The 24947-nt window shown below is 43.2% G+C and overlaps 1 protein-coding gene across 3 annotated transcripts in view; it reads right to left on the minus strand.

Annotated features, from left to right (window-relative positions):
* Positions 1–24737, minus strand: part of LOC115168283 (nucleolar protein 4-like) — a 161361-nt gene extending 136624 nt beyond the window's left edge. The window contains exon 1 of one of the 3 annotated variants that reach the window (XM_029723415.1): positions 23482–24737. In XM_029723415.1, coding sequence (XP_029579275.1) covers positions 23482–23820 — 339 coding nt within the window. In that variant the 5' untranslated portion in view covers positions 23821–24737. The remainder of the gene's footprint in view (positions 1–23481) is intronic. The other 2 variants (XM_029723414.1, XM_029723413.1) reach the window with 2 other exon arrangements.
* Positions 24738–24947: the final 210 nt, after the last annotated feature.

Genomic DNA, 24947 nt, shown 5'->3' on the forward strand with positions numbered 1-24947 from the left:
TCCCAACCGTGATGCACGGGGGGAGCAGCATCATGCTGTGGGGGTGCTTTGCTGCAGAAGGGACTGGTGCACTTCACAAAATAGATAGCATCATGAGCATCATTATGTGGATATATTGAAGCAACATCTCCAGACATCAGTCGGAAGTTAAAGCTTGGTCGCAAATGGGTCTTCCAAATGGACAATGAGCCCAAGCATACTTCCAAAGTTGTGGCAAAATGGCTTAAGAACAACAAAGTAAAGGTATTGGAGTGGCCATCACAAAGCCCTGACCTCAATCCTACAGAACATTTGTGGACAGAACTGAAAAAGCATGTGCGAGCAAGGAGGCCTTGAGACCTGACTCAGTTACACCAGCTCTGTCAGGAGGAAAGGGACAAAATTCACCCAACCTATTGTGGGAAGCTTGTGGAAGGCTACCCGTAACATTTGACCCAAGTTAAACAATTTAAAGGCAATGCTACCAAATACTAATTGAGTGTATGTAAACTTCTGACCCACTGGGAATGTGATGAAAGAAATAAAAGCTGAAATAAATTATTCTCTCTATTATTCTGACATTTCACATTCTTAAAATAAAGTGGTTATTCTAACTGACCTGAGACAGGGAATTGTTACGAGGATTAAATGTCAGGAATTGTGAAAAATTGAGTTTAAATGTATTTAGCTAAAGTGTATGTAAGCTTCAGACCTCAACTGTATCTTGATGTTTAATTCCATGCTGAAATATATCTGATTTGCATACTAGTAACATGATTAATAGTGTTTGACTGTTGTGATACTTACCTGATCCTCCTTGATATTTCATTCTGAGTAAAAAATTAAACATCACACTTGTTGTAAATCTTTTTAGTACGCATTCACCATCACATTTACAGTACTTTAAACTATATTGTGAAATTGATTTTCATTAATGCTATTGAAATTACTCCAATCTCTCAAGTACATTTACCTTTTTTATGGAACTGAGCACATTGATAGATATTAAGTCAACTTTGAATAAGACCCTAATTGAAACTGTACATCCTACCTGTGCCGGAGGACATCGGCAAATGGTGCTGGCAGGCATAAATAATTAATGAATGTCAAATCAATTGCATTACGTTGATGTCCTTTTTGTTTACTGTCAGAATTTACCATAAGGTGTAAAAAATTACCAAACTTAATGTTTTACTAGTTCTTATGTAGTTTTCTGACAGAATACTTTTTTACTTGAGTAGTTTCTTAAGCAGGCTACTCTTACTTGAGTAAATTACAATGTAAGTAACTGTACTTTTACTAATTACAGATTTTCAGCACCGTACCCACCTCTGCTGGTAACGGTACAGTAATGTTACAGTAGCTCTAGCATTCATTTTCATAGGTAAGAGAACTGTCAAAGTTGGTGAGATCTAAAATATCATGCAATCTGCTAACATTACCAAGGTTAAGTTATTGCCCATTTTGTAAATGCTATTCAGCTAGCTAAGTTTGTTAGTACGGTCACGCTTACAGCACAGTCACGTATATCATTTGGTAACGTTACAGTAGCATTCACTTTCAATGGGGGGAGCTATAAGAGTTAGCTAGTCAAAAGAAAATCAGGTGACTATGTATTTGTTAATTCAATCTCGGTTGCTTGTACATTTGTATTGTAAATATTTAGACCTTTTTTGGAAGTACATACCGGCTGTAACGGAACCAAATGAAGATAGTTGCTAGGCGAAACTCCATATTTGGTGATCAACGAGCGTACACAATGTACAAAGCATTAGGAACTCTTTCCATGACATAGACTGACCAGGTGAATCCAGGTGAAAGCTATGATCCCTTATTGAAGTCACTTCAATCCACTTCAGTCAGTCTAGATGAAGGGGAGGAGACAAGTTAAAGAAGGATTTTTAAGCCTTGAGACAATTGAGACATGGATTGTGTATGTGTGCCACTCAGAGGGTGAATGGGCAAGACAAAATATATAAGTGCCTTTAAACGGGGTATGGTACTAGGTGCCAAGTGCACCGGTTTGAGTGTGTCAAGAACTCCAACGCTGCTGGGTTTTTCACACTTAACAGTTTCCTGTGTGTGTCAAGAATGGTCCACTACCCAGGGCCAGTATCCCTGTGGGACGCGTGACACTTTGTAGAATCCATGCCCCAACGAATTGAGGCTGTTCTGATGGCAAAAGGGGATGCAACTCAATATTAAAGTGTTCCTAATGTTTTGTGCATTCAGTGTATTGTCTACATTTTAATACTTGCAGAGCTTGTGAATGGGAGTTTGAATCTGATATTTATGGGTGTTAGAGAGGTCTCCAACATACAGATACTGGTCACATAGGCCCATTTTAACTTTGTGTTCATCTAGAAAACATACTGTATTAGTAGAAATAGCTGTCATTAACCGTTCACCTACTCTGCGTCTCACAAAGACACAGCGGTTGGAACCGAAAATCACAAATTTGGACTCATCAGAACAAAGGACAGATTTCCACCGGTCTAATGTCCATTGCTCGTGTTTCTTGGCCTCTTCTTCTTATTGGTGTCCTTTAGTCGTGGTTTCTTTGCAGCAATTCGACCATGAAGGACTGATTCACGCAGTCTCCTCTAAACAGTTGATGTTGAGATGTGTCTGTTACTTAAACTCTGTGAAGCATTTATTTGGGCTGCAATTTCTGAGGCTGGTAACTCTAATAAACTTATCCACTGCAGCAGAGGTAATTCTGGGTCTTCCTTTCCTGTGGCGGTCCTCATGAGAGCCAGTTTCATCATAGCGCTTGATGGTTTTTGCGACTGCACTTGAAGAAACTTTTAAAGTTCTTGACATTTTCCGGATTGACTGACCTCCATGTCTTAAAGTAATGATGGACTGTCATTTGTCTTTGTTTATTTGAGCTGTTCTTAACATAATATGGATTTGGTCTTTTACCAAATAGGGCTATCTTCTGTATGCCACCCCTACCTTGTCACAACACAACTGATTGGTTCAAACGCATTAAGAAGGAAAAAAAATCCACAAACTTTTAACAAGGCACACCTGTTAATTGAAATGCATTCCAGGTGACTACCTCATGAAGCTGGTTGAGAGAATGCCAAAAGTGTGCAAAGCTGTCAGCAAGGCAAATGGTGGCTACTTCGAAAAAAATAATATATAATATAATATATTTTGATTTATTTAACACTTTTTTGGTTACTACATGATTCCATATGTGTTGTTTCATAGTTTTGATGACTTCCCTATTATTCTACAATGTAGGAAATAGTAAAAATAAAGAAAAATCCTTGAATGAGTAGGTGTGTCCAAACTTTTCACTGGTACTGTATATTGAACAAAAATATAAATGCAAAAATGTCAAAGATTTTACTGAGTTACAGTTCATATAAGGAAATCCGTCAATTTAGATAAATTCATTAGGCCCTAATCTAACGATTTCACATGACTGGGAATACAGATCTTTTGGTCACAGATACTGTACCTTAACAAAAAAAAGTTAGGGTGTGGATCAGAAAATCAGTCAGTATCTGGTGTGACCACCATTTGCCTCATGCAGCGCAACACATCTCCTTCGCATAGAGGAGGTGATCAGGCTGTTGATTGTGGCCTGTGGAATGTTGTCCCACTCCTCTTCAACAGCTGTGCAAAGTTGCTGGATATTGACAGGAACTAGAACACGCTGTCGTACACGTCGATCCAGAGCATCCCAAACATGCTCAATGGGTGACGTGTCTGGTGAGTATGCAGGCCATGGAAGAACTGGGACATCTTCAGCTTGAAGACATTGTGAACAGATCCATGCAACATGGGGCCGTGCATTATCATGCTGAAACATGAGGTGATGGAGGCGGATGAATGGTGTGACAATGGGCCTCAGGACATCTTCACGGTATCTCTGTGCATTTAAAATGCCATCAATAAAATGCAATTGTGTTTGTTGTCCGTAGCTTATGCCTGTCCATACCATAACCCCAATGCCACCATGTGGCACTCTGTTCACAAAGTTGACATCAGCAAACTGCTCGCCCACACAACACCATACCTGTGGTCTTGTCACGCCCTGACCTGAGAGAGTCGTTTTTCTCCATTTGGTTAGGTCAGGGTGTGACATGGGGTGGGCATTCTATGTGTTGTATGTCTATGTTGTTTTTGTATTTCTTTGTTGGGCCGAGTATGGTTCCTAATCAGAGGAAGCTGTCTATCGTTGTCTCTGATTAGGAATCATACTTAGGCAGCCTGTTCCCCACCTGTGTTTGTGGGTTATTGTTATTTATGTGTGTGTTCAGCACAGTGCGTTACGTTTCTTGCTGCGTACCTGTTTATTGTTTTGGTTTTGGTTTCCCTCAATAAAGATGTGGAATTACCGGCACGCTGCGCCTTGGCTCCTTTATGACAGGGAATTTAAAGATTCAGAGCGTGACAGGTCTGCTGTTGTGAGGCCGGTTGGACGTACTGTCAAATTCTCAAAAACGTAGTTGGAGGCGGCTTATGGTAGAGAAATTAACATTAAATGATCTGGCAACTGCTCTGGTGGACATTCCTGCAGTCAGCATGCCAATTGCATGCTCGCTCAAAACTTGAGACATCCGTGGCATTGTGTTGTGTAACAAAACTGCACATTTTAGAGTGGCCTTTTATGGTCCCCAGCACACGGTGCACCTCTGCAATGATCATGCTGTTTAATCAGCTTCTTGATATGCCACAACTGTCAGGTGGATGGATTATCTTGGCAAAGGAGAAATGCTCACTAACATGGATGTAAACAAATTTGTGCCCAAATTGTTAGAGAACTACAGTCCAACCTGCTTCTTCCAGTGCCAAGTCCGCTGCCACCAGTACCTGGCCTGCTTCACCCTCAGCCCAGTCTGCTGCCAGCCAACTCCACCAATGCAAAAAACTTGATTGGTTTGATTAGTGGCAATGTGTCACTAGTTTCCATATATACTCTGCTGTACTCCAGCCCTTTTTATCTTCTTTCTAAAATTAGGGTCTCACCTCAAATCAGATCGAGCATTACCCCACGGTTGCTGGTGTATCACAAACCACTCCCTTCCTTATTATCCCTACTGTGTTAGAAGTTCAATAGGGCGATAGAACTTGTGCAATAGCCTACACTTTCTATGTTAATTTGGATGGGGTGATTTAAAGCCTATCAGTCTATTCGGAAGTAGAGCCTATAGCCTTCAATAGAACATCACACATTCAAATGTTTGAACTTGTAACGTGGCTGCAGGAACTTCTAAACGCGGCTGCATTAGATTTGTCGGATATAAAGATGGAGGGTTTTGTTGCATCCAATGGCAGTGTAGGCGATAAGGTAATACAAGGAGCTGCTTGTGAATTCCACATCCGACACCACCAAAACCACCGCTATGCGGGTGTCAACCAACTCCAATCTAATTGAATCGAGCCCTAGAACTTTTAGAAATAGTTTTTTCCTCTGTTTGCATGGATGTGGTCATATGTTTGGATCCTGTGGTGTCATTCACTCAGAATCAGTCAGTCAGTTGCTATACTCACTCATTACCTTGGGCCCCTAGGGGCTATATGTGTGTGTGTGAGGTTTCACATGTGTCATTAATAAACATGTTTCTATATTTCAACCAATTGTTTGAATGAGTTTTGATTTTAGGTCAATCTTTCTTTACCTTTAATAAATAAAACATTTCATACATGTGATGTATTTATAATTATATCAGGAAATATGCAGTCCACAAGAAACCCCAACAGATAACTGATCATTTAAGATACTAATTGCATAAACAAGGTAAGTATAGTACAGTAATAAACCTCATTAGAACAACGTTTCTATATGTTATGATTATGTTCCATTAACTCAGGTGATCTTAAATTCACCGATGTGAAAAATAATAACACTTTTGGAGACTAACGGTTGTTGAGAAATGTTATCCGAGGCTGGATAGTGTAATCTAGCCCTGATTATCTATGAGGAGAGTCATTGTTATTTTCAATGTTTTGCAGCATTTCATAATAAATAATGACTAATAAACACTCATATTATGAAGACGAACCCTACCTTTTTCCCTTTTCCTTATTTTTTCTATTTTTCTTACTTTTTCTTCTCCCCCTTCTTCCCTCCCTGCTTCCAACACCAGGATATTGGTTTTGACTCCCGGGACCACCAATGTATTCACCCCTGACTGTATGTCCCTTTGGATAAAAGCATCTGCTAAATGGCATATATTATATTATTATCATATACTGTATATTATGTTTCAGTATGCTGCCATTTCAGTATATCGTTTCATAATGGTGTTTCAGCATGCTGCCATTTCAGTATATCGTTTCATAATGGTGTTTCAGTATGCTGCCATTTCAGTATATCGTTTCATAATGGTGTTTCAGTATGCTGCCATTTCAGTATATCGTTTCATAATGGTGTTTCAGTATGCTGCCATTTCAGTATATCGTTTCATAATGGTGTTTCAGTATGCTGCCATTTCAGTATATCGCTTCATAATGGTGTTTCAGTATGCTGCCATTTCAGTATATCGTTTCATAATGGTGTTTCAGCATGTTGCCATTTCAGTATTCCAGTATGCTGCTGTTTCAGTATTTCAGTATGCTGCTGTTTCAGTATACTGTTGACAGTTCAGAGACGTGACAGTGGACCTACACACAACTTCCACTTGTAGAGGGAGTACACAGGTTTACTGGTGTCACTGGCAAGGCAACCATTTTGCGCAGCTTCTCCAATTAGATCTTTCAGCAGAACTGTGTGTTGGAGTGTATTTACAAAACCAATCTTTAAGCACAAAGGTACTTGAAGTTGTCACAGGGTGGAAAAACGTTCACGAACACTTTCTGCCATTCATTTTATTGGAGAGGTTAGAGCGGGTGAGAATGAGATGGAGAGGAAACTGTAGTGAAGAGAAGTGCTTTCCTTAAGAACTAGACTTCTGTTGACATTTCACAGTGTACTGAATGGTCACTGAGCATTCATTTCATTCAAAGTCTATAGGCTAAATACTGTAACATGACGTGTGTTAATGACACCAAATGACATCCATTATACTATGGGAACATACTCCCAAGCTAAATGACATATTATTCAGTAGATTCTGAGATAAGATGATAGTGTAATGGCAAAGTAACTTACCTCCTCTCTGCGTGAAGCCAGAACTGAAGTTTGACTTGGTCAGGAGTGTGGGCACTGAGCACGCTCAGTAGGGAGGGTACTCACTGACACCAATCCAATTAAAATACTGGTTCAAACCAATCAATAACCCTGTCACGCACGCGCACGCTCACACACACAGTGTGCAAAGACACAAACCTTAACTCACTATCATGTTTCCTTTCCTGGCCCTTGAGGTCAGAACCATGGTGCTGATGCTGATTTTCATTGTGAGCCTCTAATCAGGGGTTGATTCATACTTGGGACACCAAGTGAGTAGAATCTGGGCAATCTGTGACAATCAATCAATCAGTCAATCAACTACCAGGAATAAAAGACAACCAGCAGGCTCAGAGTCAGATTTGAGTATCCTTCCCTGCTCTATGGGATAGATAGCTAACATCTGACAACATCTTTACTCCTGAACACTGGCAAGTACTGTGCTTACCTGGCACTAACCCCATAGTTCTCTGGTCAAAATTAGTGCACTATATAGGGAATAGGGTGCCTGTTTGGACGCACCGAGTGCGGATTTAGATCCTCCAGACCCACATACAAATCACACAACAGCGCTCCATGTCTTCCTCCAGACAGTCATTTCACAGAGAGTGTAATCTATCCCTGATTATCTAAGAGGAGAGTCAAACCTGCATGCCTGCTCCTGATAGCCACAGTGTGAGGATACCATCTCTCATTAAAATCAATCTGTTCCACCACCGAGCGGGTTTCAGCACACAGAGCAGCTCCATATGAGACACTTTCTTTTCCTTAAAAAGCAGATTGTCAGCTTGAAGCTTCACACAGGCTTCAGAGCACATAGTTGGGGCTTCCGTTCTTGTCTCCTGCCTCCTATGTGGTTTGATGAATATGCTGCTTAAAAACCTCTTGGGGCTAGGGGGCAGTATTTTCACGGCCGGATGAAAAACATACCCAATTTAAACAGGTTACTACTCTGGCCCAGAAAATAGAATATGCATATTATTAGTAGATTTGGATAGACAACACTCTGACGTTTCTAAAACTGTTTGAATGGTGTCTGTGAGTATAACAGAACTCATATGGCAGGCAAAAACCTGAGAAAAATTGAATCAGGAAGTGGGAGAAATTAGAAATGTAGTTTTTCTTTTGAATCCCTTGCAGTGACATAGGATTTACGTTGCACCTCCTAAGGCTTCCATTGGCTGTCAACAATCTTTAGGAACTGGTTTCATCCGCCACCTGTTACCGGGCAGAAAATTGTGGCTCAGTCAATCAGTGGCCAGCCTGAGGACAGGTGTCTCGTGACGTGCGTTCACGCGAGTTCTCTGTTTGTTATTTTTCTTCTGGGATGAATACCTATTGCCCGGTTGTAAAATTATTGCAATTTTACGTAAAAAAATACCCTAAAGGATTGATTGTAAACATCGTGTGACATGTTTCTACAAACGGTAATGGAACTTTTGAACATTTCGTCTATGGATTTGCGTCCACGCCACATGGCATTGTAAAGTGTTCTGGATGGGTCAACAAAACGGAGGTATTTAGACATAATGATGGACTTTGCAGAACAAATGAACATTTCTTGTGGAAGTGGGAGCCCTTCCGAGTGCATTCCGCAAAGGTAAGAAAATATTTCGAACATATTGGTTGTAGGCTAACTGTATAGCTTAGCGTTGAAGGCTAAGTTCTGTACTCAGAATATTGAACAATGTGCTTTTTCCGTAAAGTTATTTTGAAATCTGACAAAGTGGTTGCATAAAGGAGTAGATTATCTCTAATTCTTTAAATAATTGTTATAAATTTTGTCAATGTTTATGAGTTCTTCTGTAAATGAATGTGCCCATTCACCGGCGGTTATGGGGAGAAAACATTTTTACGCGGCAATAAAAAATTGGGTTTTTGAATATAAATATGAACTTGATCGAACAAAAAATGCATGTATTGTCTAACATGATGTCCTAGGAGTGTCATCTGATGAAGATTGTCAAAGGTTAGTGCTTCATTTTAGCTGTATATCTGGTTGTGTGACGGCTATCCGTGCTTGGAAAAATGCTTTTATTTTGTAAGGTGCTATCCTAAAATAATCTAATGTTTTGCTTTCACCATAAAGCCTTTTTGAAATCAGACAATGTGATTGGATTAACGAGTAGAGTATCTTTAAAATGCCGTATAATACTTGAATTTTAATATTGAGATTATTTTATTTTTTTCGCGCCGTGCTATCTCACTGGTTGTTGTCCAACCAATCCCGTTAACGGGATTTTATCTCGAAGGGGTCCTCAAGAGGTTCACCCTAACTATGCACAAAGTACTATATGACAGCAAATGAAATGTTATTTGTCACATGCACCAAATACAACAGTTGTAGACCTTACTGTGAAGTGCTTACTTACAAGCCCTTAACCAAAAATGCAGTTAAGAAAAAAACGTTGTAAGAAAGTATTTACTAAAATAAACTGAAGTAAAAATAAAATAACAAAAAATAACAAAAAAAATACAAAATAAACGAATAATTAAGGAGCAACAAAATAACAGTAGCGAGGCTATATACAGGGGTTACCGGTACAGAGTCACTGTGTGGGGGGCACCGGTTAGTCGAGGTAATATGTATAGTTGAAGTCAGAAGTTTACATACACTTAGGTTGGAGTCATTAAAACTCGTTTTCAACCGCTCCACAAATTTCTTGTTAACAAACTATAGTTTTGGCAAGTCGGTTAAGACATCTACTTTGTGCATGACACAAGTAATTATTCCAACAATTGTTAACAGACAGATTATTTCACTTATAATTCACTGTATCACAATTCCAGTGGGTCAGAAGTTTACACACACTAAGTTGACTGTGCCTTTAAACAGCTTGGAAAATTCTAGAAAATTATGTCATGGCTTTAGAAGCTTCTGATAGGCTAATTGGCATAATTTGAGTCAATTGGAGGTGTACCTGTGGATGTATTTCAAGGCCTACCTTCAAACTCAGTGCCTCTTTGCTTGACATCATGGGAAAATCCAAAGAAATCAGCCAAGACCTCAGAAAATATATTGTAGACCTCTACAAGTCTGGTTCAGTCTTGGGAGCAATTTCCAAACACCTGAAGGTACCACGTTCATCTGTACAAACAATAGTACGCAAGTATAAACACCATGGGACCACGCAGCCGTCATACCGCTCAGGAAGGAGACGTGTTCTGTCTCCTAGAGATGAACGTGCTTTGGTGCGAAAAGTGCAAATCAATCCCAGAACAACAGCAAAGGACCCTGTGAAGATGCTGGAGGAAACAGGTACGAAATTATCTATATCCACAGAAAAACGAGTCCTATATCGACATAACCTGAAATGCCGCTCAGCAAGGAAGAAGCCACTGCTCCAAAACCGCCATAAAAAAGCCAGACTACGGTTTGCAACTGCACATGGGGACAAAGATCGTACTTTTTGGACAAATGTCCTCTAGTGAAACAAAAATAGAACTGTTTGGCCATAATGACCATCGTTATGTTAGGAGGAAAAAGGAGGAGGCTTGCAAGCCGAAGACACCATCCCAACCGTGATGCACGGGGGTGGCAGCATCATGTTGTGGGGGTGCTTTGCTTCAGGAGGAACTGGTGCACTTCACAAAATAGATGGCATCATGAGGGAGGGAAATTATGTGGATACATTGAAACAACATCTCAAGACATCAGTCAGGAAGTTAAAGCTTGGTCGCAAATGGCTATTCCAAATGGACATTGCATACTTCCAAAGTTGTGGCAAAATGGCTTAAGGACAACAAAGTCAAGGTATTGGATTGGCCATCACAACTCCCTGACCTCAATCCTATAGAAAACTTGTGGGCAGAACTGAAAAAGCGCGTTTGACCCAAGTTAAACAATTTAAAGGCAATGCTACCAAATACTAATTGAGTTTATGCAAACTTCTGACCCACTGGGAATGTGATGAAAGAAATAAAAGCTGAAATAAATAATTCTCTCTACTATTATTCTGACATTTCACATTCTTAAAATAAAGTGGTGATCCTAACTGACCTAAAACAGGGCATTTTTACTAGGATTAAATGTCAGGAATTGTGAAAAACTGAGTTTAAATGTATTTGCTAAGATGTATGTAAACTTCAGACTTCAACTGTACATGTAGGTAGAGGTAAAGTGACTATGCATGGATAATAAAAAGAGAGTAGCAGCAGCGTAACAATAGGGGGTGGGGACAATGCAAATAGTCCGGGTAGCCATTTGATTAGCTGTTCAGCAGTCTTATGGCTTGGGGGTAGAAGCTGTTAAGAAGCCTTTTGGACCTAGACTTGGCGCTCCGGTACCGCTTGCCGTGCGGTAGCAGAGAGAACAGTCTGTGACTAGGGTGGCTGGAGTCTTTGACAATCCATGCTTTGGTTTTGTTTACCTGGCCATGGTTTCAAATGCTCATGTTTTAGCATTTGTAGCATACATCCAATGCAAGTCAAAATCATCCTAAACTATCTAGAAATTGATAGTGTATTTTTTGGGGTCTGGGACTCTATTGGAGGGATGTGACACCACTCTTCCATGAGAAATTCCATAATTTGGTGTTTTAGTGATGGTGGTGGATATTGCTGACTGAGGCACTGCTCCAGAATCTCCCATAAGTGTTCGATTGGGTTGAGATCTGGTGATTGAGACGGCCATGGCATATGGTTTACACTGTTTTTATGCTCATCAAACCTTTCAGTGACCACTCGTGCCCTGTGGATGTGGGCATAGCCATGGTAGCTAAAATAATGGCCTACCCAGCATTGTTCTACACATGATGGGATGTTAATTGCTTAATTAACTCAGGAATCACACCTTTGTGGAAGCACCGGCTTTCAATATACTTTGTGTCCCTAATTTACTCAAGTGTTTCCATTATTTTGTCAGTTAGCTGTACCTTGATTAGATAAGTATTCATCCCCGAGGCAATACATGTTAGAAACATCTTTGACAGCGATTACAGCTGAGGCGTCTTCAGTTTTATTTATTTCACCTTTATTTAACCAGGTAGGCCAGTTGAGAACAAGTTCTCATTTACAACTGCGACCTGGCCAAGATAAAGCAAAGCAGTGCGACACAAACAATACAGAGTTACACATGGGATAAACAAACGTACAGTCAATAACACAATAGAAAAATCTATATAAGTAAGTTCAAGGCTGTGTTTACACAGGCAGCCCAATTCTGATATTTTTTTCCACTAATTGGTCTTTTGACCAATCAGATCAGCTCTGAAAAAGATATGTGAAAAGATGTGATGTGATTGGTCAAAAGACCAACAAGTGGAAAAAATATAAAAATAGGGCTGCCTGTGTAAAACACAGCCTAAGAATCATGCACACCTGGATTGAAGCACTTTTGGCAGCGATTACAGCCCCAAGTTTTCTTGGGTATGAAGCTACAAGCTTAGCACATCTGTATTTAGGGAGTTTCTCCCATTCTTCCCTGCAGATCCTCTCAAGCTCTGTCAGGTTGGATGGGGAGCCTCGCTGCACAGCTATTTTCAAGTCTCTCCCGAGATGTTCGATCGGGTTCAAGTCCGGGCTCTGGTTGGGCCATTCAAGGACATTCAGAGACTTTCAAGTTCAAGTTATCTTTACTGTCCCAATTGGGAAATTTGTTGTGCAGTCAGGGTTCAACAATAAAAATAAAAAAACATTAAAAACAGTGACAACATACAACCAATACACACATAACATGAAACAATGAGATAGATAAAAAGGAGTAATTGTTGTGCAAAAGTGCAGCAATAAATAGACAATTAGTTTCATGAGCATATTCAGAAGGTTTATGGCCTGTGGGATTACAGGAGTTCTTTTATCTGTTGCTATTGCGTTTGGGAAGTCTAAAACGACAACCTGAGGGGAGAAGCACAAAATGGTAGAGGAGGACAGTCTAGGATACTGCTACCTCTCCTCACCACATGCTTCTGAATGTCACTGAGAGATGTGCCTGTTGCACCCCGATGACCTAGCTGGCCACCAATAAAACTCAATATAACAGTGTCATCATTGTCTTGCTGACATTAAGAGTTAATCTTTCTCAACAACAAAAACCTTCTTGCTGTCCCTTTTTACAGACGGCATCTGTGTTCTCCTCAAACGTCAACTTCTTGTCCAGCACTGTTCCCAGGTACTTGTAGGTACTGACCAGCTCAATGTCATTTTCCATGACCATGTTGGGTGTGGGGTTCAGTGGCTGCCTTCTGAAGTCAATGGCCATATCTTTAGTTTAGGAGACATTCAGTTGGAGGAAGGCCCATGCTCAGACCGAGTCATCAGCAAACTTGATGATGTGCCTGTTTTCATATTCGCAACGACAGTCATTAGTGTGGAGTATGTACAGGAGAGGAGAGAGCACGCAACCTTGTGGGAAGTCAATGGAGGAGCAGAGCTGCTTTGACATGACGCCACTTGTTGGGACCGGTCGGTAAGGAAGTCCACTATCCAGCCAACAATGCTCACGTCCAGCTTGAAGTGGGAGAGGAGCTTCTCTGCTAGTATGTGAGGCTGGATAGAATTAAAGGCAGACGAGAAGTCGATGAACCTTGCATAGATTTTTGGGTCCTCCAGGTGCTTGCAGAGGAAGTTGAGTAGGGTTAGAGTGTCACGGTAGTCGAAGGGATTAGACCAAGGCGCAGCAGGTTGCGTGCTCATCATTATTTTATTTATATGTGAACACGAAAAATAAACAAGAAACAAAGAACGACAGTACGACAGTATCGCAGGCTATACACAGCAGTGCAAAAACAATCTCCCACAAAGGGACAGGTGGAAAACAGGCTCCCTAAGTATGATTCTCAATCAGAAACAACGATGTACAGCTGTTCCTGATTGAGAGCCACACCAGGCCAACAAAGAAATACACAACATAGAAACCCTAGAAACAAAACAAGAACATAAACCAAAAACCCCGGAACACATAAATCCAACACCCCTCTACGTACACACACACCCCGAACTATATAAAACAAATACCCCTCTACCTAAATACATAGCCCAAACCACATGAAACAAACACCCCCTGCCACGTCCTGACCAAACTATAATAACAAATAACCCCTATTACTGGTCAGGACGTGACATAGAGTGGCGTCCTCCACATACTTTTGTATATATAGTGTATGGGGGTCAGAGGAAGGGGTAGTCGTTCACAAATCATGTCAACCCCTATTATTTCACACACTGTGAGTCCACGTAACTTATTATGTGATTTGGTAAGCCAAATTTTACAATGACAAAAAATAAATCACAATTAAATCTATTTCAATGACACGTTGTAATGCAACAAAATGTGAAAAAATAATAATAAAAAAATTCACCCAATTGTCTTTGGGTGAACTTTCTCTTTAATTCTACAGAGGGACTACTATTACTGTATGTAGTCTGCTAAGGTGTAGTATGCATTTCCTTTACCAGAGGTATTTTTTTTAAATTTTAAACTGATTGAACGAAATCATACAAAAGCAGGATCCTACACAGAAATACACACACAGTCTCACACACCAGAATTCACAAAACCCAAGCTAACAAAAACACATTCATAGTAAAATATAGAAAGAACACAGATGTGACCAGAGAAGTAGAACGCTCCAGACTGGACCTCAGACAGAGAACTGAACAGCCTGGACACTTTGGATGGGCCCTCCATTGAACCCACTCTAAATGAAGTGGATTTCGTAATACTGTATGTGTGTGTCCGTGTGTGTGTGAAGACAGGCGGATCCACAACAAAAAACGAACTTATCCCCTGCCTCATCCCATCCCATCTCTCTCTCGTTATTTAGTTCTCCCACTCCTTTCTCCTCTCCTACATCACTCACTCTGTAACACAATTACTGCCAGTCAACGATTTACAGCTGCACAGCCAGCAGATCGCTGTCCACACACTCACACCATGGTTATTCTAGTTTTGTGTTTTTAATTCTATTCGTTTTCTATTCTTTATTTGAAATTCAGTTTAGTTTCAGTTACTTTTACAACTTGATTTACTAGTTTTTATTCAGTTTTAGTTTGATAAAACATTTCTATTTAGTTTTTACATCATTTCTTTTAGGGACAGAAAGTAAAAAATGTCATTAAAAGGATGTTTAGGCTGTATTTCTTCCCTGTTAGTTAGTGATAGGCAGTAGTAGTCTCGGAAATCCCACACCGGGATTCTCTTGGACATTAAAAAATGAAATAATACTTAATCAGACAGACAACTCTCCCAAAATAATCACAAGTTTGGGTAGGCGGGCCAAGCCTGAAAAATCAAAACGCGCGTTCGAGAGGATCACTTTTGTCAAGTCAGTGGGCATTATTGGTCGCCGCCTTCCAAAGTCTGTTGCATTATGGGGATAAACATTTTCCGACTTGCGCCTACATGACAACTGCATGAACTTTACAAAAACCATGTGATCAAAGCTCATGAAGTTTTGACTGCAGTCGACTGCAAGTTTCTGCAGTTTCTCTTCACCAACTTCCTCCTGCAGACAACACCTGCATTGTGGGATGCTCTATTGTCAACCAATCATTAGGGTGTTTTTATTTGACACACGTGACCAAAGACTTGACTGAAACAGGAACCAACATTGCACGATTCATGTATACAGTGGACAAATGAATGTGATATTTGAGGCCCTCTAACCAATTAATAGTACAGTGTTAAATAGTAGACTTTTTGTTTTCTCTACAAACCAACAGCTGACACAATGAGGGAATCTTTCATTTCACCTCAACCCCTCCAGCTCCACAACCCAACCCTAACCCTACCCCCCTGCCATGCTCTTCCCCGCTGTGAGTGACTTTCACTGGGTGACTGCTGTGACTACAGCCCCTCGGTTTGGAGAGGGGAGCATGCCCCCTGCTTCACCCCGGCCCCGCCCTCCTACTGCCCCCCAACAGACGCACCGGGCCTCAGAGGGCAGGGGCGGGGGGAGGAGCCACACAACCAAAGGCCTCCCCATTCACGTCAATTTAGTCTTATTTATTTCTGCGGGATAAGGGGCCCTTTGAGATTAGAGATCCCAGGTCTGATAAGGGGGCCGTCCCAATTAAGTTACCCCGGCAGGCCACCATTAAACCCCAGGCCATCGACACGTCGCCGCCACGGAGGGCAGCGAGAGGAGGAGGAGGAGGAAATAGGAGTAGGGAGAGGAAGGGGTGGAAAGTAGATACACACACAGAGAACACACAGCGAATCCTCCCATCACGCACCCCCAACATGAGCATACATCACACATGAACACACAAATAGCTCCTCAAACACACAGACACACAAAACAGGCAGATAGTTTTACACAGACAGGGCAAAATAGACAGGACACACAAACTAACCCTTTAAACATTTGATACTGTAAGAGCTATCTCAGTTTCCTGTGCTGTACACTCCAGTATGTCTATTTCTATTATCCTGTTTTTCCTCCTCAGCCCAGAAGGGGAGCAGAGGATGGGTTGTGACTGAGCCATGGGTTTTGTTCATTAGGGCATCCAGCGGAAAACGTTAAGAAGCGTTTTTGCAACAGAAAACAAAAAATGAATGTTTCTTATTGGACAACTCCAGGTTGTCCGTCCTTGTGTCAGTCCATTTTCTTATGTTTGGTGCTTAATGAACATGACCCTGTAGTGTGGGGCTGCTGCTGGACACGGCTCTGACCGGGACAGACGCTCATGTGACCCTATGGGGAAAGATTTGTTCTATTGCTGGTAATTGCACATGATGCCAAACACAGAAACCTCATTGATGTCCATCTGTCTCCTATTTCCACGGACATACAATATCTTGTTTGACCGTCTTAAATAACGTTCTGACTGACTCCTACTGCAGTAGAGCTCCCCTCCTACTCTTAATACCTGACCTGAGAACAGCTAAACTGTGGCCGAATCAAGCGTCTCAGAGTAGGAGTGATGATTTAGGATCAGTTTTGCCTTTTAAATCACAGTGGATACAATTAAAATGGACATGGGGGACCTGATCCTAGATCAGCACTCTGAGACACTTGATACATATGGCCCCAGGAGAATGAAAAAGCTTGCTAATTTCTTTGACCAAATACAATAACTCAAGTCTTTGTATAAACAGAACACTGCACTTTTTTTCTGTCCCCTCTTTCTCTCTATCCTCTCGTCCCTCTCTGGTTTAGGTTAAAGAATTCAGCTGACAGACAGCGTGTTGAGAAGAGCATGGGCACAGAGCAGCTGACAGACAGCGTGTTGAGAAGAGCATGGGCACAGAGCAGCTGACAGACAGCGTGTTGAGAAGAGCATGGGCACAGAGCAGCTGACAGACAGCGTGTTGAGAAGAGCATGGGGACAGAGCAGCAACAGACAGCGTGTTGAGAAGAGCATGGGCACAGAGCAGCAACAGACAGCGTGTTGAGAAGAGCATGGGCACAGAGCAGCAACAGACAGTGTGTTGAGAAGAGCATGGGCACAGAGCAGCTGACAGACAGCGTGTTGAGAAGAGCATGGGCACAGAGCAGCTGACCGACAGCGTGTTGAGAAGAGCATGGGCACAGAGCAGCTGACAGACAGTGTGCTGAGAAGAGCATGGGCACAGAGCAGCTGACCGACAGCGTGTTGAGAAGAGCATGGGGACAGAGCAGCAACAGACAGCGTGTTGAGAAGAGCATGGGCACAGAGCAGCAACAGACAGCGTGTTGAGAAGAGCATGGGCACAGAGCAGCAACAGACAGCGTGTTGAGAAGAGCATGGGCACAGAGCAGCAACAGACAGTGTGTTGAGAAGAGCATGGGCACAGAGCAGCTGACAGACAGCGTGTTGAGAAGAGCATGGGCACAGAGCAGCTGACCGACAGCGTGTTGAGAAGAGCATGGGCACAGAGCAGCTGACAGACAGCGTGTTGAGAAGAGCATGGGCACAGAGCAGCTGACAGACAGCGTGTTGAGCAGAGCATGGGCACAGAGCAGCTGACAGACAGCGTGTTGAGAAGAGCATGGGCACAGAGCAGCTGACAGACAGCGTGTTGAGAAGGGCATGGGCACAGAGCAGCTGACCGACAGCGTGTTGAGAAGAGCATGGGGACAGAGCAGCAACAGACAGCGTGTTGAGAAGAGCATGGGGACAGAGCAGCTGACAGACAGTGTGTTGAGAAGAGCATGGGCACAGAGCAGCTGACAGACAGCGTGTTGAGAAGAGCATGGGCACAGAGCAGCTGACAGAGAGTGTGTTGAGAAGAGCATGGGCACAGAGCAGCAACAGACAGCGTGTTGAGAAGAGCATGGGCACAGAGCAGCAACAGACAGCGTGTTGAGAAGAGCATGGGCACAGAGCAGCAACAGACAGCGTGTTGAGAAGAGCATGGGGACAGAGCAACTGACAGACAGCGTGTTGAGAAGAGCATGGGCACAGAGCAGCAACAGACAGCGTGTTGAGAAGAGCATGGGCACAGAGCAGCAACAGACAGCGTGTTGAGAAGAGCATGGGCACAGAGCAGCAACAGACAGCGTGTTGAGAAGAGCATGGGGACAGAGCAACTGACAGACAGCGTGTTGAGAAGAGCATGGGCACAGAGCAGCTGACAGACAGCGTGTTGAGAAGAGCATGGGCACAGAGCAGCTGACAGACAGCGTGTTGAGAAGAGCATGGGCACAGAGCAGCTGACAGACAGCGTGTTGAGAAGAGCATGGGCACAGAGCAGCTGACAGACAGCGTGTTGAGAAGAGCATGGGCACAGAGCAGCAACAGACAGCGTGTTGAGAAGAGCATGGGCACAGAGCAGCTGACAGACAGCGTGTTGAGAAGAGCATGGGCACAGAGCAGCAACAGACAGCGGGTTGAGAAGAGCATGGGCACAGAGCAGCTGACAGACAGCGTGTTGAGAAGAGCATGGGCACAGAGCAGCTGACAGACAGCGTGTTGAGAAGAGCATGGGCACAGAGCAGCAACAGATAGCGTGTTGAGAAGAGCATGGGCACAGAGCAGCAACAGACAGCGTGTTGAGAAGAGCATGGGCACAGAGCAGCAACAGACAGCGTGTTGAGAAGAGCATGGGCACAGAGCAGCAACAGACAGCGTGTTGAGAAGAGCATGGGCACAGAGCAGCAACAGACAGCGTGTTGAGAAGAGCATGGGGACAGAGCAGCAACAGACAGCGTGTTGAGAAGAGCATGGGCACAGAGCAGCAACAGACAGCGTGTTGAGAAGAGCATGGGCACAGAGCAGCTGACAGACAGCGTGTTGAGAAGAGCATGGGGACAGAGCAGCAACAGACAGCGTGTTGAGAAGAGCATGGGCACAGAGCAGCTGACAGACAGCGTGTTGAGAAGAGCATGGGCACAGAGCAGCTGACAGACAGCGTGTTGAGAAGAGCATGGGCACAGAGCAGCTGACAGACAGCGTGTTGAGAAGAGCATGGGGACAGAGCAGCTGACAGACAGCGTGTTGAGAAGAGCATGGGCACAGAGCAGCAACAGTTGATCAAACTGCACTTAGCCAAGTCAGGCCTCTCTAAGAGCAGGAGTAGCAGGTGAGAGAGAGAGGGAGGAAGAGAGAGAGGGGGGGAAGGAAGAGCGAGAGAGATAGAGGGATAGAGAGAGCGAGAGAGGGAGGAAGAGAGAACGAGAGAGAGAGGGCCCTCTGCCAGTGGAGGAAAGAGAAAAGCGTTAAGACCTATTAATAGGAGCCGCCGAGACGCTGGTGTCAACTCCATGTGATGGCTAAGCTGTGGTGCTGCTTCCTCTCAGCAACACACACTATTTTCTCTTCCCCTCTTTCTCTCTCTGTCCCTCTATTTTTCTCTCTCTTTTTCGCTGCCTCGTTCTCGCTCCTCCTAATGCCGTGCATGTCCCATTGTTCCTCTCTCTCTTTGTCTGTTGGTTTTTTAATGTGCTGCTACTGTGCTACACCTCTGGCCTGCTGTCTCAACCCCCTCTCTCTTAATAACATCACACCTGGACCCTTTTCATACTATCGTGCCGACCTGAATCCTACTGTGCTGGCTCGTAATTCTTTGGTTCGGGTCAGGAATGTGAAAAGGCCACCTGTTTTTCCTTCACTAAGTGTTGATTCAGATGATCTTATCCTCTGTTGTTATCATGCTAAAGGTTGCTAAAGGTCACATTTCTTACAGAGTTCCTGCTAGAGGAACCTTTTCTGTCTTTGATTTGCCATCTGACGGCTGGTTGCTTCTCCTAAAAACATTAGTCTGAAGTCTATTTTCTACACTAGAGTGATGCCATCCTTCAGAGCAGTTTAATAAAAACCTACCGAAGATAATCCACACTGTCCAGACATATAATTATGTGCCAACACAGGAAGTGAAGGAGCAGTACTACATGGCTGCCTGTTGCACAAACAATGAATTACACACACTTACACACACTTTCGTCCGTCATAAAACACACACTCTAATCTGTTGTGCGAACATGCATGCACACATGTACACACACACACACACACACACATTTGCACACAGGTTGGGAGCGGGGTCAGTGTGTGTGGTGTCCTCCTCCAGGTTTCTCCAGGCCTCCGGCAGCTTTCCAGTGCTCTGGCCTCATTCATCCACACACTGCCTACCATGCCATGGCACTACTGGCACTTAGAACACATTTACAACCTATTTACAACCTGCTCACTGGGGAATCTCACACAACAACTTACCCAGCAAAAACACACATTCACCCTCCCTTCCACAAACAAACAAACAGACACCCACACACACACTAACAGTCCAATTTACAAGTGGTCAAAACCTCCAATAGAAAACAAGCAGTGAGGGTGAAAGCTCACGCATCTTAACAGAACCCCGAAGGGGGCAAGACTGTGTTTCCATCATCACTATTGATCTATCTCTCCAGCATTAAACCCACAGTACGCTCCACTTGTCGTGACCCACTGAAATAAATGAAATAGCAGCAGGTCTGGGTGAGAGCAAACTGTGTCTCACAGTCAGTCAAAATATGACCCTGCTGCCTCAAGACAAAAAGCAGACTTACCGCTTCTGCCTTAGCTTCTGCCAAGACGCTGCAATGAGTGGGGTTGACTCTGTGTTTAGCTGAGAGCAGAATAACAGCTCCTTCAAAAATGTTCTGTATCCGGCAAGCACAAATTAGCCTACTATCGGAGTTCAGCAAGTCAACAAGTCATATGACTGTCTGTCTGCCTGTAGCCAAAAGCTGGGTAACTAATGTCTTTTTGTGATTGTATTTTGAGTATATTTAAGGCATGTATTGTATACTATCTTTCTACAGAGAAACTTTCAACAGTGGCCATTTACAAAAGGTCCAAAAGCAATCAGAGAGAGCCTTGACCCTGTTTGGAACGGAAATAACAGACTCCGCACTTGTCTAGCAGCATGTCCCCTATAGATGACCAGACTCTGCACTTGTCTAGCAGCATGTCCCCTATAGATGACCAGACTCTGCACTTGTCTAGCAGCATGTCCCCTATAGATGACCAGACTCTGCACTTGTCTAGCAGCATGTCCCCTATAGATGACCAGACTCTGCACTTGTTTAGCAGCATGTCCCCTATAGATGACCAGACTCTGCACTTGTTTAGCAGCATGTCCCCTATAGATGACCAGACTCTGCACTTGTTTAGCAGCATGTCCCCTATAGATGACCAGACTCTGCACTTGTTTAGCAGCATGTCCCCTATAGATGACCAGACTCTGCACTTGTCTAGCAGCATGTCCCCTATAGATGACCAGACTCTGCACTTGTCTAGCAGCATGTCCCCTATAGATGACCAGACTCTGCACTTGTCTAGCAGCATGTCCCCTATAGATGACCAGACTCTGCACTTGTCTAGCAGCATGTCCCCTATAGATGACCAGACTCTGCACTTGTCTAGCAGCATGTCCCCTATAGATGACCAGACTCTGCACTTGTCTAGCAGCATGTCCCCTATAGATGACCAGACTCTGCACTTGTCTAGCAGCATGTCCCCTATAGATGACCAGACTCTGCACTTGTTTAGCAGCATGTCCCCTATAGATGACCAGACTCTGCACTTGTTTAGCAGCATGTCCCCTATAGATGACCAGACTCTGCACTTGTCTAGCAGCATGTCCCCTATAGATGACCAGACTCTCCATTGAATCCTTTTAGCCAACCTCAATGAAGTCAGCTCAGAGGAAGAGAAGGAGATGTGGAGAGAGAGAAAGAAAGAAAGGTAGAAAGAAAGAAAGAAAGAAAGAAAGAAAGAAAGAAATGGAGAGGATGGAAAGAAATAGAGAGAGAGAGAGAGAGAAAGAGGAAAGAGAGATGGACAGTTTCAGAATAGCCTGCTCAAATCTAGGACAGACACATTATCAAGAGGGGAGCAGACAGGAGCACAACCTTTTCATGTGACTCAGATGCTGAGGCATGTAAATAAGCAGCAGCAAACAGGTGCATTAGACAAGCTCAGCAGGTGAACGGGTGACTTTGAAATGTGTAATCATCTCTGTAAATCCTTGATGTTGATGCATGATCTTTAGTTGTCCTGTCCCTGTCTGAACCAGGATCTAGATAAACTGGCATGGAGCTTACATTGTCATTTATAGTCACAGGTGTCTATCTTTTCAGGCCACTTCACCCCCCTCAACTTTCAATATAAACATTATTAGAAGAACATTGAAAGAATAGGCTGCACAAATGCAATTTTAGAATGACTTTCTAACACCAGGCACAAAGGTGAAATGGAATAAGTTCTTCCATTTTTGTCAGCTGTATCCATGTCTGCATCACATATTTTAACATTTATCATAGAATGGCTATATGAAATTAAGCATTAACGGAATTGAATTGATTTGAGACATAAATGGACAAAATAATGTAAATATTGGGAACTGGCAAATGAAATATCTCATACGAATTTTTTTTTTTACCAATATTTTATCATTTATTTTTCATTTGCCCCCCTCCGCTGCCAATGTGAGCTACAAACGCGCGCACACGGGCTAGCGGTGGGATGGGCATCTCTATATACCTTCTCTCTCTACCCAGTCTCTTCAGCAGCACGACAACCATCAAAACGCAATCGGTCAAACCAATATGGCTTGGACGCCTGCAAGCAAGCAAACACACACACACACACACACACACTTGACTATCATGCCATCAGGTGTCTCTGGGTATTAGCTTTTAGCCTAATTTGTCTTTGCTGCAAAAATCATTGTCTATCATTATTGTCAGGGCGATGCTATTTGCGTAAACCGGGTAGTAGCTTAATATAGATGCGCTGTACGCATAGTGGCACTGCCTGGCCCATGACAGTAGGGACAGGAATGAATGAGTGCCATCTTAAGATAAGAACGGACTATTGGGGTGGATCAAAGGTCCAGGGAAAGTTATGGTAGAGCAACGGCAGCGTGCGAGGACTCAATACATACATGTATATGGGCAAATATGGGCATCATAGACCACACACACATTTACGCGCACAGTAATGAAAGAGGAACATTTACTAACCGTCACCTTGATGGGGACGTACAGGACAGGTATGTCAGTGGCTCCATTCTTGTTCAGGTCCCCTTGAATGGTCCCGACCTGGAACCCTTTGGACTTCACCCAGAATTTGAATTTGGCGTTGATGTGGTTGCTCTCGATGTAGACGGCGTCCGAGTCGTCCGTGTGTAAAAGGGTCTGGAGAATCTTATTGTATTTTCGCCGGGTGACTGTCTTTGTTTTACCCGAGTCCCCGTAAGTACGGAGACACCAGTCCTGAAATTCGCCGAACATCTCTCCTTCCAACACTACCGGGTTTCTGCTCATTTTGGGTAAATTCAAGCTGGGTTTTTTCATTGACATGGTTTCTCTCTGATGTCCCGTGTCCTTTTAAATAGGAGGACGGGGTCTTCAAAATATTTCCAAACACTAATAATACACTATTTTATTCGATGTATGTTTCAATGAACCGTTAAATGTATCTCTCCTGGCTAGAAAGGGATCAACATATGAGATTGATATTCCTGCGAACAATGAGGAAGGATTCCGTATCAGGCTATGAAGATTGGTGTGCTCTCTCTCACACCTGTTAGCAGAAACCGTTCGCCTCCTGTCCCAAAGGGTAATAACAAATGTCAGTAGCTCATATCCTGCTGAGGAACTGAAAGAGGGGCCGTCCTACGAAACGGGTATCTCCCACCTGTGTGTCAATGGTCTCCAAGCTAATAAAGATTCGCCGTTTGAATATCACAATTTTACTGTCCCGGAGTAGACAATAAAACGTGGTAGCCTATTTTACATAAATAAGGCTATATAATAAGACAGAGTCCATATATGGCACAAGTCCGCTACTAGTCAGAAGGATAGATAGAAGCCCGTGCTGTCGTGATACCTTCCTCCTTCCAACTCCACCTGACACCTACTGTATTCCACCTGTTTGAATCGAACTTGAATGCCGCCGTCCCGAACCATCTCCTGTAAGGCAAATCAAAGCGCATCGATGTCTCTCCTAGATAAAGCTTTACATTGATAAAGGATACATGTGTGCGAATAGTAGGTATTATGTACAGGCTCTTGATCTTCTCCACTAGATACCACACACCCACAAACCATGCAGCGTCGATGGGACATGGATGCGCGGAATGGCTCGCTAAAATCCAGGAAGTGCAGCCCCAGAAGCCGAAACGCACAGAAAGCGGGGCTGCCCGACCGTCCCATGCGGGACTAAATAGAGCTATTGGCACTGTTTCTTTCGTTTGATGGATATAGACATGAAGAATGAATGTGTGCTTTTTCCCCCACGTTTTCTTTGACCCATTGTAACGAAACCTATTTTCGTATGAAATGCAGGGTTTTGAGCCAGCACATGATTGGTAGGCTACATTGTAAAATATGAGCTATAATTTCAATCAAATTTGAATTTATATTTTATATTCTACTACCCAGATTGTCATAACTGGATAACCTATTGTATTGGTATAATAAGAATT

Source organism: Salmo trutta, chromosome 30, assembly GCF_901001165.1.
Source record: "Salmo trutta chromosome 30, fSalTru1.1, whole genome shotgun sequence".
In the NCBI taxonomy this organism is placed as follows: domain Eukaryota; kingdom Metazoa; phylum Chordata; class Actinopteri; order Salmoniformes; family Salmonidae; genus Salmo; species Salmo trutta.